Here is a 17717-nt window from a genome sequence, read left to right on the forward strand (position 1 = left end):
TCCCGGACCACCTCCTCATCTCCTTCTCGTCTCACATCCAACAAGCTCTCAAACATTCTCTACTGCCCTTGGAAAAGGCTACACCCTGAGAACCTCACAAAGGCCCTCACATTATCAAATATCCTATCCCTCTGGCCTTCCATCTGCGGAGATCCTGAAGTAGCCGTGCAGCTGCTCCATGATCGCCTCTCCTCCACCTTCAAATCCCTCGTCCCCCTGAAATCTAAGACCATTTCCAAACACACCCGAACCCCCTGGTACAACAACCATCTCCACTGCCTAAAAACTCAAACCCGGCTGCTCGAGCACAGATGGTGGAAAACTGACCTGACAGTTCATCACATCAAGGCTCATGTATGGAGGCTCCCTCCTTGTCAGCCTCCCCAATTCTTCCCTCCACAACCCGCAGATCACACAGAAATCTGCAGCTCGTATCCACTCCCCCATCAGGATCTGTGACCCTATCACCCCCACCCTCGCCTGGCTCCACTGGCGCCTCATCCCTCAGAGGATAGAATTCAAAAGCCTCGTCCTCACTTTCAAGGCCTTCCAACTGGATTACACCTTCCTACCTCTCTGACCTGCTAGCCCCCTATCAACTTGTCCGCTCCCTCCATTTGTCAGCCTCCAGCCTGCGCTATGTCTCCCGCCCGACTCACCCCACAATCGGTATCCAGGCTTTCAGCCTCTCTACCCCCACCCTTTCGAACTCCATCCCACAATCCCTTTGCCTTGCTCCCTCCCTTGCCTCCTTCAACTCACAACTCAAGACCCTCCTTATCAAATATTCCTTCAGCTAGCCTCCTGGTGCTCTGCCCTCCTTCAACCCAACCCTAATCCCAACACTCAGGTCCGGATCCCTGACTGTTCAGTGGCTTGGGATGTCCTCCCGACTTGAAAGACGCTTTACAAATGTAATTTTGTTGTTGCTGTTGCAGAAGGACAATCCCAAAACATTCTTCTGCTGTCTGAATTCTGTTGTTGGCTATGGCTGGAGGGTCCCTTCTGGGCCCGAGCCAGTGTTGGACAAGTCTAGTGTTGTACAATAGACCCATGAGGGTATCCTTGGGGTCTGGAGGGAACGCAATGCTGAGTTGGCATCTGCCCCAACAGACCATAGCAGAGACCCATCTGCATGGAGGCTGGAGGTGCTGGAGAGATGTGGACCTGATTGTAGACTTTAATAACACAAACCCCTGGAAAACATGGACTCTGCACCATTGAGACTTGACAATGGTAAGCCAGCTGGTGCGGGTGGCATCAATGCTGAATTCCTAAAAGCTGCTCTGAGGAAGGAGTTGGAGAACAGTGAGAATCTTTCAAGTCCAAGTCAGGAACCACCATCTCACCTTGGAGCTGCCCTCCTAGCGCTGGTCAACAGGATTCTTTCTGAGGCACACACCCCTTTAGAGTTCCAGAGTGCAATTGTGGTGTCTAATCACAAGAATGATAACCCTAATGAAATTTATAACTAGAGGGATCTCGCTGATTTGTTCAATCCGCACTAATGAATGCAAATCCCTTTTACTAGGTGTAACTTTAATATTGATTTCTTCCACAACGACTGGTTGTACCAATTGCTATTTAAATTAAAGCAAATTGTGAAGCTTCAGTCAATCAGAGGTTTATTTTACAGCTCTGTGACTTAGGGTGAAACTATTTGTGTATTCCTTCTTCTTTGATTTATACATAAAGCTCGAGAAAACACGGTTAAGTTAGCTCAGCAGAATTTCCTTGTAGCTTCAAAGAAATCCACAACCCTTGGCATTGAATCTTAAACGACACAGTAAATATCAACCAACACAACCATGAGATAACAAAACATTAATCATACTTAAACAACACACGTTAGCAGCCATTTGTAATAAAGTTAATGTAAAAGTGCACAAAGAACCAACCTCTGACTATCAATCATTAATAATAATAATCCTTGCATTTGATACAGCGCTTTTCATGTCTTCTAGACATCTCAAAGCGCTTCATGGAATATGCTGTAATAGTAATTGCATGTACCTCTGTTGTCATCAGCTACAAAAATAGGCACAAAAAATGGGCATTGAGACCATCACCGAATTAGGGTACCCAATGGTAATTGTATTGCACCAATTACTTGATGTAATTGGGTGCCTTTCTGATGGTTCAATCAGATCCTCCCCTTAGTTGCCCAATAGAGAACAAGTACACTTCCAATCCTTAATTTGGATATCAGAATAGTAAATGCCCCCGCCAAATTGTTGCAATCGACGCTAAAGTCAGACTTGATGGCACCATATTTATCAAAAACCTTCAATACATAAAAAAATGTATTTAAAGCATTACTCAATATATTTAGAAACAGGCATAGAAAACAAAAGGGGTGACTGTGACATCCCATAATGTTATCTCCTGAAAGAAAAGGAGCAGACTGGCTTCCGTTCTCATAAGGAATGTGTGGGGCAGGTTGTGGCTCTGTACGAGATCACAGAATGTCGTAAAGTTGAGGTCAACCTACGTTGCTTTCACAAATTTTGCAAGGCTTTGAATCGAGTGCCTCATGATGCCCTCATGATCAAACTGGAAGCCATAGGATTACATGGACAAATCCTCGATTCCATCCGGAATGTTATAGACTTCAGATCCAAGATCTGTGTAAGGGTCAACATTGGACTTTCTGAGCCCATCCCTCTGGAAAGGGGTTTAAGGTAAGGCTGCCCATTCTCATCCACCCTGTTTGATGTGTTCATCATCAACATCAACAAAGTGCAGACGGTGGGAAAGGTAGGATTGGAATCAGACAAGAAAAGAACCATTAAGGTGGAGGTGAAAGTTGAGGTGGTGGAGAAGAAGACTGGTCAACAAAATCAAAAGCAGCCAAGAGGTCAAGAAGGACGAGGAGACTGAGAGAGGCCTGGTCGCAAGTGGACAGAATGTCATTTGTTACTTTGACCATGGCTGTCTCTGCTGTGAGCAGCAGGAAACAGGTGGATGGTCCGCCTATGTGTTGGCACCCCAAAGCACACTCTGGGGTCCTCACGCCTTCGCTCTTGCCAACCTGTGTATAATACTTTTCAGAATTAGGTAAGCAGGCGGCATCCCTCCAGGGAGCGAATGCCCATTTCGTTCAAGCAATCCATCTCTGGGATAGTTGGAATGCATCACACCAAGAGAACTTAAGCGTGTTAACGGGTTTCAGTATGTGTCACACCCGTTTGACAAGAAAAAATTATCTGCTGTTGAGGGTTGATTAATTTCTATTATTTCCATTGCGAATTTAGTTACTTTGTCTAATCAAGCAGCTGTGCAGATAATAATAATAATCCTTGCATTTGATATAGTGCTTTTCACATCTTCTAGACGTCTCAAAACATTTCACAGAATATACTGTAAAGTGAATTGACTGTATATCTGCATATATCTGTGAAAAAGTAACTTAAAACAAATTCCAAGGCTTGTAAATGATTTGCATTATAACTGTATCCTCCAATCCGGGAAAACAGGGTACAGTCTCGTTGTTGTTGTACAGTTATCACATGGTCTAAGCACGGGCAAAACACAGAGCTGATGCATTTCTTAAGGGAAGGAGCCAAATTTACTTAAAAGGAGGGTGGCCTGGCTTGACTCAGGGTCGCTAGCTTTTGGTCACCATCTATGTACGTGCATGACTTGTGAGGGATTACCTCCAAGTCAAGATTGTTCTTTTAATTTACTAACGTTAGTCAATTGTTGCTAGTTTTATAGTTTTAGTGTTGAGGGGTATCTAAGTAGTGAGGTTCAACAAGAGTACGGAGTTGCACTTACATAAGAACATAAGAATTAGAAGCAGGAGTAGGCCAATCGGCCCCTCGAGCCTGCCCCATAATTCAATAAGATCATGGCTGATCTTCAGACCTAACTCTAATTACCAAACTGAACCATGACCAAAACTATGTCTCCCGGCTGCACCTCTCTTCCAGTCGCTCTCCACACTGCCTCTAACAGGGTTGTACGATCTGCAGAGATGAGGTGTGAGGGGCCCGGATATTGTTGGTGCATTTACTTCCTAGTTGCACCTCTCTTCTAGTTGGTCTGCTCATAATGAGGCAGCGCAGAGAGTCACGCAGAGATGGGTACAGCGGATTAGAAATCCCAACAAGGTAGAGGTTGTGAAAAAGACCGATGTTTGCTGAGCTGAGGGAGAGTAATTGGGCCACAGAAGGTCTCAAAAATAGGATAGGGCAAGGCAATGGAAGCTTCTACAAGTTAGAACAAGAATTATGAATTTGAATTGCTCGGTAATGAGGAGCCAGATAGTGCTTAGGGACATAGGAACAGGAGTATGCCATTCAGTCTTTCGAGCCTATTTCCATCATTTAATTATATCATGGCTGATATGTACTTCAACTAATCCTTTCAATTCCAATTTCCCTACATTGAACTCCATCTGCCACTGCTTTGCCCATTTACTTAATAAGTCTAAATCCCTTATAACTTCCTACTCCCATCTACACAATGGGATTATTTTTCCCCGGAAAAATAAGTCTGAACGCAAACTACAATAGCCCCTTGTATTCAAGGTTTGCACTGACCTTTTACGCATAACTATCTTTCAAATTCGTGGAGTCCTGTAGCTCAGTGGTTAGAGCACTCGCTTTGCAAGCGAGAGACCTGAGTTCAATTCCAGGCAGGGCGAAACCTTGGGCAAGTTTCCTTACTCCACACACCTAATAATAATCCCTCCAAAACCAAAAACAATAATAAATTGGTCATTTTCAATCTACGACTGTTTGTGGGACATTGCTGTGCGCAATTGGCTGCTGCGTTTGCCCACAAATATACAGTCAATTCACTTTACAGTCTGTTCTGTGAAGCGCTTTGGGACGTCCTCCCGACGTGAAAAGCGCTATATCAAATGCAAGGATTATTATTATTATTAAATTCCTTCATTGTTAATCCCAACCCATTCGTGGAACGCAAATAAACATAACATTCGCCTGCCAACAGTGAAAAGGGACTCTAGAATCTCAACTTCGCTTATGATAAACGTCTAGGAAGTAGTATTGCAATGTATTTGCTCTCACCTGTTCAACCTCTTTTCAACTCACTTTGAATACATTCGGTTTTTGAGGCCAAGCCAAGTGTTTCAGCCTGATGCAGTAGTAGCTCTCTTGCCTCTGAATCAGAAGATTGTAGGTTCAAGCCCTATGTTGAGGCTTAGAAACACATTGTCTAAGATGACACTCCAATGCAGTGCTTGGGGTGTGCCGCATTGTCGGAGCTGCCATCTTTCAGGTGAGATGTTCTTATGGGATAAAATACATAGGTAGTTGGGGCAATAAGTGCCAGCAACTGACAGGAAGTTGGAAGGTGAACTAGATGGAACTTGGTCTTCTTTCCTCTAGCATTTCTTATGCATGTTCTTATGTTAAACCGAGGTCAACAAGATTGAGGCCCTCCGGATTGGGTAGCACCAGCGCCTCCGCACCTCAGGTACTGGCAGCATCAACATCCATGGTTGTACACTCCAACTCACCAAGCCAGTCATGAACCTGGGTAATTTGTTCGACCCTCAACTGTCCTTTCATAGAATCATAGAATTTCAGACCCGAGCTGAGGTCAAGGGGGGAGAAAGGAGGGGAGAGGAAGGGGGGTGGCCGATGGCATGGTCGAAGAGGAGGGTCTTGAAGCGGGACTTGAAGGAGGCTAAGGAGGGGGCGAGGCGGAGTTACTGGGATGGAATTCCAGAGGTTGGGGGAAGAGTGGCTGAAGACTCTTCCACCAATGGTGGGGCAGGTGGGTCGGGGGACGTGGAGCAGGCCAGAGCCAGCTGAGCGGAGGGAACAGGCGGGTTAGTAGGGGGTTAGGAGGTCACAGAGGTAGGGTGGGGCAAGGCCATGGAGGGCTTTGTATGTGAGGACCAGGATCTTGAACTGGATCCTCGAAGGATAGCGAGTCAATTGAGTTGGCCGAGAATGGGGGAGATGGGGTAATGGAGTTTGATGTAGGGGAGGACATGGGCTGCAGAGTTCTGGATTATCAGCAGCCTGTGGAGGGAGGAGTTGGGAAGGCCGACAAGCAGGGCATTTGCATAGTCGAGCCTGGAGGTGATAAAGGCATGAACAAGAGTTTCAGCGGCCTGAGGGGTGAGGTAGTGGCGGAGTCGGGTGATGTTACAGAGGTGAGGGAAGGCAGAGTAGGTCATGGCTTTGCTGTGGGGAAGAAAAGGCATTTGAGAGTCGAACAAGACACCGAGGTTCCTGACTGGCTTGGTGAGTTGTAACCAATGGAGGTTGATGTTGCCAGAGCCTGAGGTGGAGAGACGCGAATCAATCAGGAGGGCCTCAGTCTTGTTCACATTCAACTGTCGGAAATTTGCCCTCATCCAGGACTTGATGTCCAACAGGCAGTCTGTCAGGACAGCAGTGGTCCTGAAGTTGAGTGGAGGCAGAAAGATAGAGTTGGGTGTCATCAGCATACATATGGAAGTTGACCCCATGTCTGCGGATGATGTCACCAAGGGGAGCATGTAGATATTAAAGAGGAGAGGGCCAAAGACAGAGCCCTGGGGGACGCCAGATGTGATAGTGCGGAGGCTGGAGGAAAACCGTTAGAGGCAACAAAGTGGAGACGGTGAGAGAGATAAGAATCGAACCAGGCAAGGGCAGGTCCGCAAAGAATAAGTAAAGAGGAGAGGCGGTGTATAAAGATGGAGTGGTCAACAGTGCCGAAGGTGGCAGAGAGGTCGAGGAGGACAAGGAGGCAGAGGGAGCCCTGATCTCAGATGTTCAGAATGTCATTAGTGACTTTCACCAGGGCTGTTTCCGTGCTGTGGGCAGCGTGGAAGCCGGATTGGAGGGGTTCAAAGAGGGAATGGCAAGAAAGCTGGAGAGGAGGGTCCAGGGAAGGCTTTTTCAAGATGTGGGTGATGATGGCTGTTTTTAGCGGGGTGGGAACTGAACCCGTGGAAAAGGAGAGGTTGATGATGTCGGATAGGAAAGTATTGAATGTACTTGTACAGTACTGATGTACTGAACGAGTACTTTGCATCTGTCTTCACAACAGAAATGGATGCCCCAAATGCCGCAGTATTGGATGAGAGGGTAGAGGAAATAGATCAGATTACTATAGACAGAGAGGAAGTTCTGAAAAGATTGACTGGGCTCAAAATTGATAAGTCACCAGGACCAGATGGGTTTCACCCAAGGTTGCTGTGGGAGATACGGGTTCAAATAGCGGAGGCTTTGGCCATTATATTTCAATCTTCAATGGACACAGGAGTGGTGCCAAGAGACTGGAGAGTGGCTAATGTTACCCCCTCTACAAAAAGGGGCAGAAAGACAAACCCGGAAATTACAGGCCAGTCAGCCTAACTTCGGTAATAGGAAAACTACTGGAGACCATAATCCGGGACAGAATAAATCTCTACTTAGAGGAACATGAGGTAATTAGAGACAGCCAACATGGATTTGTTAAAGGCAAATCTTGCCTAACAAAATAGAATTTTTGAAGAGGTGACTGCGAGGGTTGATGAGGGAAATGCGGTGGACATTATTTACATGGATTTCAAAAAGGTTTTTGACACAGTACCGCATAAGAGATTAATAAAAAAATTAGAGGCCCACGGTATTAAGGGGACAGTGGCAGTTTGGATTAAGAACTGGCTGTGTGACAGAAAGCAGAGGGTGGTGGTTAATGGGTGTTTCTCAAAATGGAAGGAGGTGTGCAGCGGTGTACCCCAGGGATCGGTATTAGGACCACTGCTCTTTCTAATATATATTAATGATCTGGACTTGGGCATAGAGAGCACTATTTCCATGTTTGCAGATGATACAAAGTTAGGTAGGGTAGTAAATAGTGAGGAGTACTGTAACCAACTGCAAGCAGACATACACAGAATGGTGGAATGAGCTGACATATGGCAAATGATTTCAATGTGGATAAGTGTGAGGTGATAGGAGGCAATATGGACTTGGTAGCTCAATATTAAGGGGGTTGAACGTACAGAGAGATCTGGGTGTTCAAGTAAGCGAATCATTAAAGGTAGCGGGGCAGGTAGATAAGGCAGTAAAAAAGGCATTTGTACTGAGCTTTATTAGTAGGGGCATAGAGTATAAGAGTAGGGAGGCTATGGTTAATCTATACAAAACACTGGTTGGCCTCAGCTGGAGTACTGCGTCCAGTTCTGGGTACCTTACTTCAGGAAGGACATTAAGGCACTGGAAAGGGTGCAGAGGAGATTCACGAGAATGATATCAGGAATGGGGAACCTTAGCTATGAGGACAGGCTGGAGAAGTTAGGACTTTTCCCATTAGAGCAGAGAAGGTTACACAGGGACATGATAGAGGTCTTCAAGATCATGAAAGGTTTCGACAGGCTAGATAAGGGAAAGCTGTTTCCACTGGTAGTTGTGTCTGTGACCCGTGGTCACAGTCTTAAGATATCTACCAAAAGAAGCAGAGGGGAGGTTAGAAGAAATTTTTTCACTCAGCGAGTTGTTCGAATTTGCAATGATCTGCCTGAAAGGGTAGTGAAGTCCAATTCGATAACCGCTTTTAAGAGAGAACTAGATAGGTATCTGGGGAAGATGGGTTTGCAGGGTTATGGGGAGAAAGCTGGTGATTGGCGTTCGTGAAAGTGACTTGCTCTGTCAAAGAGCTGGCACAGACTCAATGGGCCGAATGGCCTCCTTCTGTGCCGTAACATTCTATGAATCTATGAAAAATAAAGGGGTCAGAAGGTAGAGTTCGGAGATGAGGAGAGAGGTGGGGATGGGATTGAGGGAGCGGGTGGTGGGTTTGAGTTTGTGGACAGTCATGGTGAGGGAGGAGGGAGAGATAGGGTCAAAGGAGTATAGGGGGGGATGGGTGGGGGCTGCGTCATGAGGGAGAGGTGATGTGGGGGTGGCTGTGGACCGGGCTGAGGTGGCTGAATGTAGCCCCTCGATTTTAGATTTGAGGAAGTCCAGCATCTCCTCATAGTTAGAGTTTGAGGAGAGGATGGGCGAGGCAAGGGAAGGTGGACGGAGAAGACCGTTTATGGTGTAATAAAGGAGCCTGGGGTTGTCCTTTGCCTCCAAGATAACTTGGAGTAGAAGGAGGATTTGGCAGAGGCAAGAGCACAGCGGTAGATCTTGGTGTGTTGAAGCCAAATCTGCTGATGGACCATTAGTTTGGATTTGGTCCAGGCGCGTTCGGCAGCTCAAACTTGTGCTTTGAGGGAACGAAAATGGCTGGTGTACCAGGGGGATTTATGGGAGTATGAGGCACTTAGGGAGGTGAGTCCAGAATGGAGGAGAGGGAGTTGTGGAAAAAAGAGAGTGAGGAGGGGAGGTCGGTCAGTGAGGGTCAGAGGTATAGGAGTTCAGATGATTCCAGGTCAGTGGGGAGGGAGAGGGAGGAAATTTTTTTCCTTGGGCGTATGTGATAGTGGAGGGTTGGGAAAGGGGAAGGGGTACTGAGGTGTTGAGGGAGATGAAGTGGTGGTCTGAGATGGATTTATCAATGATGGTGATGTCCGAGACAGTGAGGCCTCGGGTTATCACCAGGTCAAGGGGGTGGTCATGGTCGTGGGTGGGGGAGTGGATGAGGAAGGAGAGGTTACTCCCTTTCCTCCTTCAAGGCTGGTCTCAAGACCTTTCTCTTTGACCGTGCTTTCAGCTCCCCTCTTGACTCTCTACCCCCTCCTCGGAGGGAGAGGGAAGATAGGAGGGTGGAGATGTCCAAGAGGAAGGTGGTGGAAGATTTGGTGGGACGGTAAACAAGGAGGATTTTGAGGGAAAGCCTGGAGGGGTGGTAGAGAGTAAGGTGTTCAAAGGAGGGGAAGGTTCCGGAGGAGTAAGGGGAAAGGCCAAGGGGGGATCGGGAGATGAGAGCCACACCACCACCACAGCGATGAGGCCATGCGGTTTGGTGAAAGGTGTAACCTGGAATAAAAGATGGTAACCGTGGTAAGTTATTACTGGAGGTCTACTATAAACCCCCAAGCCAGTGTGAAAGCCTTGATCTGGAATGGTGGGATGAGTTAAGAAAGGCCACCAGTAAGGGACCAACAATAGTGATTGGAGATTTGGGATAATAATGTGTCTACTGGTAAGATAGGGAAGGGGGTTCTAGAGTTAAAGGAAGACATGTTAGAATATACACTTTTTGTATACTGCTAGAATCATAATAGATGTTGTGAATGGGTTAACTTTTAAGTTGAGTGTGGGGGACAACTGGACTGACAGTCATGGGATAGGACACATCTGGTTTTCTCTGTTTTTGAAAGAATAACAGACAGGGGCAGGGGGTCACCTCTTATCAGTAAATGACAAGAAGCCCACAGAGGTAACGGTCTAAGATACCGGTCGACACAGGATCTCGACTTAGCAATAAGTCGCTAGATTCTGACAGGGCCTGCCAACCGACAGAAGGCAACCCTCAAGAATAGCAATTAAATAATAATAATAATGATCCTTGCATTTGATATAGTGCTTTTCACGTCGGGATGACGTCCCAAAGCACTTCACAGAACACACTGTAAAGTGAATTGACTGTATATTTGTGGGCGAACGCATTAGCCAATTGCGCGCAGCAATGTCCCACAAACAGTCGTAGATTAAAAATGACCAATTTATTATTGTTTTTGGTTTTGGAGGGATTATTATTAGGCGTATGGAGTAAGGAAACTTGCCCAAGGTTTCGCCCTGCCTGGAATTGAACTCAGGCTTAAACTAGAGGACCTTGGTACCATCCCGGGATACCGATAAGAAATAACCAGTCACTTAAAAGGAATGTACTAATGATCCCACACCACAAAATAATGAGCACCAGATACAGTCCTAAACTGATCAATCCTCTATCTTAGACAATTAGATCAGATAACAGGGGTCTTAAGGACAATGTGTATGTGTGCTGAGGCACGTACACCCCATGAGGTGTTCACGTACACCCGGCATGATTTCGACCAGGTGATCTAATGTCCGCACTATGATTCGATGAACATCGGTGTAAGAGTTCCGTTAACTTTGGAGATGGGGCCGTCCCGAGTCGTGGAGACAAGGATACGGGAGATGGGGCCATCCCGCGTTGCGGAGACAAGGGTACGGAGATGGAAGACTGAGAGCTAGAAACACTAAGACTGAGGATATCAGATGGAAGATTGAAAGCTGTAAGCAAGAAGACTGAAAGCATGAAGAATCAAGCTTGTGTGCTGTAAAGACACAGTGTTGAACTCTTGAACTCGAGATATCTATAGTGGTGTTATTCTGTTATAAGATCTGTTGATTGTACCGGCCTTTGGTCTGACCCATCGGGATATTGGAGAATAACGAACGAATAATAATAATAAAATGAACGAATAATAATAATAATAAAACAGTCTGATATCTGGTTAAAGGAATTAGCATTATTTCCTTACAGACTGTGTTATGATTCAGTTCGTAGAAGAGCCAACAAGGGAAGATAACATCTTGGATTTGATAATGAGCAACAAGGACAACCAAATCTCCAATATAAATATGGGAGAAGTATTAAGCAACAGCGATCACAATGTACTCACATTTGACATCACAAGAGTTGGTGAGGTTATAAAAACCCAAACAAAACTGCCAAACTTCAAGAGTATTGACTTTGTGTGCTTGAGAAATCTAGTTGGAATAGGCCTGGCAGGCTTAACTATGGCAATGGGAGTGGAGAACCTACAGAGCCCCCTCAAAGAGAGATTATGAAGACAATGGAACAATGTGTACCCATGCAAAGCAAAAGTACCAAGCTTACAGGCACTTCTGCCTGGTTGGATGAGCTACAAAGCAAATCATAAAGAGGAGATAAAAGCATTTAAGGCCATGAAGGAAAATGGCACAGAAATAAATAAGACTCAATACTGGAATGCATGCCAGGACTGCAAAAAACGCATCAGAATGGCAAAGAAAAGCTTTGAATTGAACAACTCAAGAGATGTGAAGGATAATAACAAGTTTTTTTTAATTACATTAAGAGTAGAAGAAAATCAAACAATGGAATAGGGCCACTGAAGGCGGGTTCGGGAGACAACATGACAAATAATGCTGCACATGCCTCAATAATGCTAAATAAGTTTTTTGCATCAGTCTTTACCAAGGAGAAGACAGGTAATTTATTCGATCTGGAAGAGAACTAAAGGATGTCACAGAGAAAAGTTGAAACACTATTCATATCTCTAACAGCATGGTTGCCAAATTGCTGTGAAAATGTAAGATAAATAAATCTCAGGGGCCGGATAAATTGCATCTAAGTACCTTTAAGGAACTAAGGGAGTAAGTCGCTGTTTACTGGAGTGGTACCAGGGGACTGGAGAAAGGCAGATGTTACTCATATTTTTAAGAAAGCGCTTCGCAGAATATACTGTAAAGTGATTTGACTGTATATTTTGTGGCTACAACACGGCAGCCAATTGTACACAGCAGTGTCCCACAAACAGTCGTGGATTGAATAACCAAATTAGTATATTTTTTGAGGGATTATTACCCCCGAAAAAGCGATCCGCCAATCAACTAACAGCCGGGTTCCTTCTTGCTGCTAGGTAAACAGAGGTGTGTGAAGTAAACTCATCTAACATTTCGCCCTAATTTATTTGCATCATTTGTCACTAAGCAACCATAGATTCATAAAATATTACAGCACAGAAAGAGGCTGTTCAGCCCATCATACCTGTGCCAGCTCTTTAGAAGAGCTGCCCAATCAGGTCCACACCCCTGCTCTTTCCCCTGCAATTTTTCTCTTTTCAAGTACTTATCTAATTCCCTTTTGAAAGTTTCCACTGTGGAAAGCGAATTCAGCACATTCTGCCTTTTGGTGCAAAGTTGAGATCATTTTCGGAAGGAGCATGCCCATGGTTTTCTCCGCACACATTGAACCATTGCCTGATGTGCATGCCCTCGAGGAAGGGATGATGCAATATTGCATTGCGTTAACTAAAACCCTATCTAGCTTTAATTCGCAGATCCGAGCGCTCCAACATCCATCGGCATCTGATCAATGCCACAAGTTTCAGCCAGGAGATTTCGTTTACATCAAGACCTTCAAACGTAAGAACGGACTAAGCCCGCGCTGGGAAGGACCGTTCCAAATTCTATTGGTGACCCACACCGCTGTAAAGGTTCGAGAAAGATCTACGTGGATTCACGCTAGCCACTGCAAGCAAGCCACAACGAACTCCAGCGACTGCGAAAATGCCTAACGATTGTCACCTCCTCGTTTTTTTTTGAACGGACTTTGTGTCATTATGAAGTTGTTTTCTGTGTGCGTTTTATTGTTCTTGTTATGTTGTCATGTTTACTCTCTTATCCCAGGAGAGGGTGTCTATCAACTCCTAATATCTTTAAACCGAGACCTCATCATATCCGATGACCAGTCTGAGCCCTGTTCATCCGCCATTTGTTATACTGATGTACCCCTTGAGGAGCGATCTCCCGTGTTTAATGCTCATTTTTTGTTACGAAATACTCAGGATACTTCATACTCTTGACGATTTGAATTGTCCTGAGGATTCTGGTCAATGTAAATCCGTCCATAATAATTCCATGGTAATGTGTTACTGCTCCATTTTATTATGAATGTACTTTTACCGAATCTTGTTTATATTCCACTGAGCGCGCCCAGTTTTCCAACAAAACCCAGTTTGTGTTTTTATGCCCTGGTTCCTATGGGACTAGAATTTATGTCGAACTTCCTCAGGGCTGGCGCAAGGGTCTAGCTGAGTCCCCTTTGCCTTCCACACTGGTTCCACCTCCTCGTGATGTCCCTTTTTCAGATATGTATCCCCTTGCTTTTGCACGCTTACGTTTGTTTGGAGACTCTTTATCAGCAGATTCTCCCCAACCTTTGCGCTTACAGAATGTCTACATTCAGATGCTCCTGTGGAATCACATGCTCGGGGCTCTTCTCCCTAATTACAGAGTAATGTGCGCCCTTGACCAGATTGCCATTCTCTCTCAAGCAGTCTCTTCATTGGCCTCTGAAACATCTGCGGCATTGGCTCTCGTTAACAAAGAGATGTCTGAGATTCGTCTATATGCCATGCAGAACCGTATGGCCCTCGATTATGTTTTGGCTGCGACGGGAGGAGTGTGCAAGGTCATCGGACCTGAGTGCTGCATAACAATTGATGATTTTTCTGGTTCTATCTCGAATATTACCAGAGAGATCAACCAAACGGGGCAGGATGTGGGTAATATCATTATACATTCTGGAGGAGGATTATTGGATTGGCTGGGTAATTGGTTGCAAAGTATGGGGCTAGGATGGTTGGGCAGTGCGGTCCAGGTTCTATTGGAAATAGGCCTAATTCTTGTCCTTATTATTATCATCACTAAGTGTGCCCTGACATGTTGCACACAGTGTTGCAAAAAGACCACAAAAACCATGATGACCATGAACATGGTCCAAGTCAACCCTCACCATGGCCCATTTCCCACATGTGATGAATGTGACTTCAAGGTGGCATTTGATTTTCCGGATTCCCTCTCGGAAAGCAGTACCCTTGAGGGCTAAAGCATGGTAGGGTTATCCCAGGGATAAAAGGGAGGAGTGTGGAAGGCAAATTCAGCACATTCTGCCTTTTGGTGCAAAGTTAGCAAATAAGCAGGCCACATGCATGAAAGGCCAAAAGGAGCAAGTAAGATCAAGCATGTTGTTGTAAAGTTTTACAACAACCTATTAAAAGATAAGGTTGACCTAAAACAGATCTAACACCCTTGTGATGTTTCTCGAGAGCTCTTGCGAGACAGGACGTTGTAAAGTAATCAATGTAGAATGTCTCCTCAGAACTGTTGAATGAGATCTGTATAAAGGTGAGATGTTTTCACCCATTTGGTGTGCAGAGTAGGGAGCAGCACTAGAAGAGAGTCGTTGCTACTGCCCTGCACCCCATATATATATATGTGAAATAAAGCTTGTTAAATAAATGCCGCACCGACTCCGTGTTGAGCTTCAGGTCATCAAGAGCAATCGCACATCGCAACTGGGTTCGACACCACCACTCTTTCAGGCAGTGCATTCCAGACCATAACAACGCTCTGTGTAAAAAAAATTCTTCTTATCTCGCCTCTGGTTCTTTTGCTAATTATCTTAAATTTATGTGCCCTGGTTCCTCACCCACTGGCCAGTGAAAACAGTTTCTCCCTATCTATTCTATCAAAACCACTCATAATTTTGAACACCTCTGTTAAATCTCCCCATAACCTTTTCTGCTCTTAAGGAGCACAATCCAGCTCTGTACTCACTCATTTTCAAATTAAATTGCACCTTTCACATTGGGAGAATATCTCAAAGCATTTTACAAAGACGCGTGGAACATAGAGTTGAGAGGAAGATTGGAGTGGGTAGTAGGGTGTAGAGGGGAATGGCTGAATGTGGCATCAAAGAGACAGGTTTTGAGATGTGTTTTGTAAATAGTGAGTGAGTATACAGCCCTGAGGACATCGCACAGAATCATCTGAAGGCAGGAAGAGAAGCTGTTAAAAGAGATATTAGTGAAAACAGCAAACTGCAGAGCCAAAAATATATACCAGAAAAAAGATGATGGAGAAAGATAGACGATGTCAACAATGTTAAAAGCAGTAATCACCAGCAGAAATTAGATCCAAATATGGCAACTGGAAAAGGATTTCAGAATTGATAACGGTCACAGCTGAACTAACTTCTTCCAAACTTAATAAGGTTACATTCAGTATCCAGACAGGTCACATATTTGTAAACCGAGAAATAACATTTGAAACTTACATTTGCCATTATCCTTACGAGAATTCTTCATTTTATGTTGCAATTAAAGTCCCAAGTATAGAGCACTGAATTATCACAACTCCCTTCTTGTTGACTAATATTTGACTATCTTGGCATGCAATCTTGAGGTTGTTCTGTGGTTAAAAAATTGCAAAAGATCTTCAGACCTGCGTAACCCAGTTACTTCCTTCTTGATTCGTCACAGAATGATTCAATTGAAATATGAAACTTGGGAAGAATTGGCAGCCTCCCCAGTATTGTGGAGTCCTGTAGCTCAGTTGTCAGAGCACTCGCTTTGCAAGCCGGAGACCTGAGTTCAATTCCAGGCAGGGCGAAACCTTGGGCAAATTTCCTTACTCCACACGTCTAATAATAATCCCTCCAAAACCAAAAACAATAATAAATTGGTCATTTTCAATCTACGACTGTTTGTGGGACATTGCTGTGCGCAATTGGCTGCAAGGAGGAGCTGAGGAATACTCAATGAAACCAGGAAAGGACAGGGTGGGAGGACGTCTGTAATGAATGTCAGTTCCCCTGCTTAATGCCAATTTAAACATTGATCTTGACATATGGCATTTCTGTGATCTTTCGCCTCTTTGTAGCAATACATCTGCCAAATCAAGCTCTGAGATATCTCACAGACGTGATAAGGTGCTATATCAAATGCAAGATTATAGGAGTATTTATTATTATAAATCAAATAAGTGGTATGAATTTCTGTATTTTTTTAACCATTTCACCCACAAAATATAGTCAATTAATTTTACAGTATATTCTGTGAAGTGCTTTGAGACGTCTAGAAGACGTGAAAAGCGTTATATCAGATGCAAAGATTATTATTATTATTTGTAATTCATGGGAAAATAAGCATTGTTCCATCTGCCACAATAAGGTTTCTGTATCTGTTGCTGTGAATTCCTAAAATTTCACTTATGCTAACATATTCATTAGTGAACATTAGCATGAATATGTATATAGTCTCGAAGCTGATTTTTACTGTTGCCCACTATAGTATTTTGCACAGTAACTCTTTTATATTGTAGTCATTTGGGACATCTTGGTTGCCTGGTAACCTCCTGAAATGGACATAACAGAATTGTATTAAATGGCAACAAACATTTTGAGAAAGGAAAATCTCTTACCTTCGCCAAGTGAAGAATAACCATTACACTGCTGTGTGCCAAGCTGGACTCTGCATATTGGTTTAATCCTTTATAATCCTCACATTTCATATCGCACCTTTTTACATCAGGAGGACATCTCAAAGTACAAGATATTCTGTAGAGTGAAGTGTATTTTGTGGTAACTTTTGAAAGGAGCTTTAATGCTTGTGGGCATTTGACTAGGAATGATGGTAATAGCAGATACAACGATAAAATTTGGTGTGCCCCTTTAATAAATGGGACCCTGTTTTATTGCTGCGATGCAAAGGATCGGGATGTTGAACTCACATTCTAGTTTGTCTGACACTCCCATGCAGTGCCAGTGGAATGCCGTATTGTCAGATGAGATGTCAAACTGAGATTCTGACTTCATGTTCAGGCGTGAAACATCCCGTTGACACTATTTCAAAAGAGGGGATTTTCTTTTGGTTTCCTGTCCAACAATTCCCCAGATAATTTCACAGCTCTTTTGGGGACAGTGCTGCACGCATCGTACACCGACACATTGCAGAGTCATTGCACTTTACATCTGGTGAAGCAATTTGAAACTTCCCCTTATGCAATAAAAAATTACATTTGTAAAGCGTCTTTCATGTCGTGAGAACATCCGAAGGCGTTGAGTGTCAGGGACTGGGACTAGAGCGGATGGAGAGGGGTGGGGGCGTTGGGATCAGGGAGGATGGAGGGAGCAAGGTGAAGGAAATATGGGATGGAGTTCCAAAGGGTGGTAGCAGAGAGGGTGAAAGTGTGGCCTCCGATGGTAGGGCGGGTAGGGCGGGAGACATGGAGCATGCCAGTGTTGCAATATACTGACGTTCACCTCGGGATACATTGGTATATTGATAGCAACAACCG

General features: G+C 44.6%; 1 protein-coding gene across 3 annotated transcripts in view; it reads right to left on the minus strand.

The window, feature by feature from the left end:
- The window catches only part of LOC103183131 (C-type lectin domain family 4 member M), a 30792-nt gene extending 14882 nt beyond the window's left edge, over positions 1-15910 (minus strand). The window contains exon 1 of one of the 3 annotated variants that reach the window (XM_007900409.2): positions 15697-15910. In XM_007900409.2, coding sequence (XP_007898600.2) covers positions 15697-15727 — 31 coding nt within the window. In that variant the 5' untranslated portion in view covers positions 15728-15910. Of the gene's footprint in view, positions 1-5036; positions 5080-15696 lie in introns of those variants that run through there. The other 2 variants (XM_007900411.2, XM_042333097.1) reach the window with 2 other exon arrangements.
- Positions 15911-17717: the final 1807 nt, after the last annotated feature.

Source organism: Callorhinchus milii, unplaced genomic scaffold (genome assembly GCF_018977255.1).
Source record: "Callorhinchus milii isolate IMCB2004 unplaced genomic scaffold, IMCB_Cmil_1.0 Scaffold3, whole genome shotgun sequence".
Lineage (NCBI taxonomy): Eukaryota > Metazoa > Chordata > Chondrichthyes > Chimaeriformes > Callorhinchidae > Callorhinchus > Callorhinchus milii.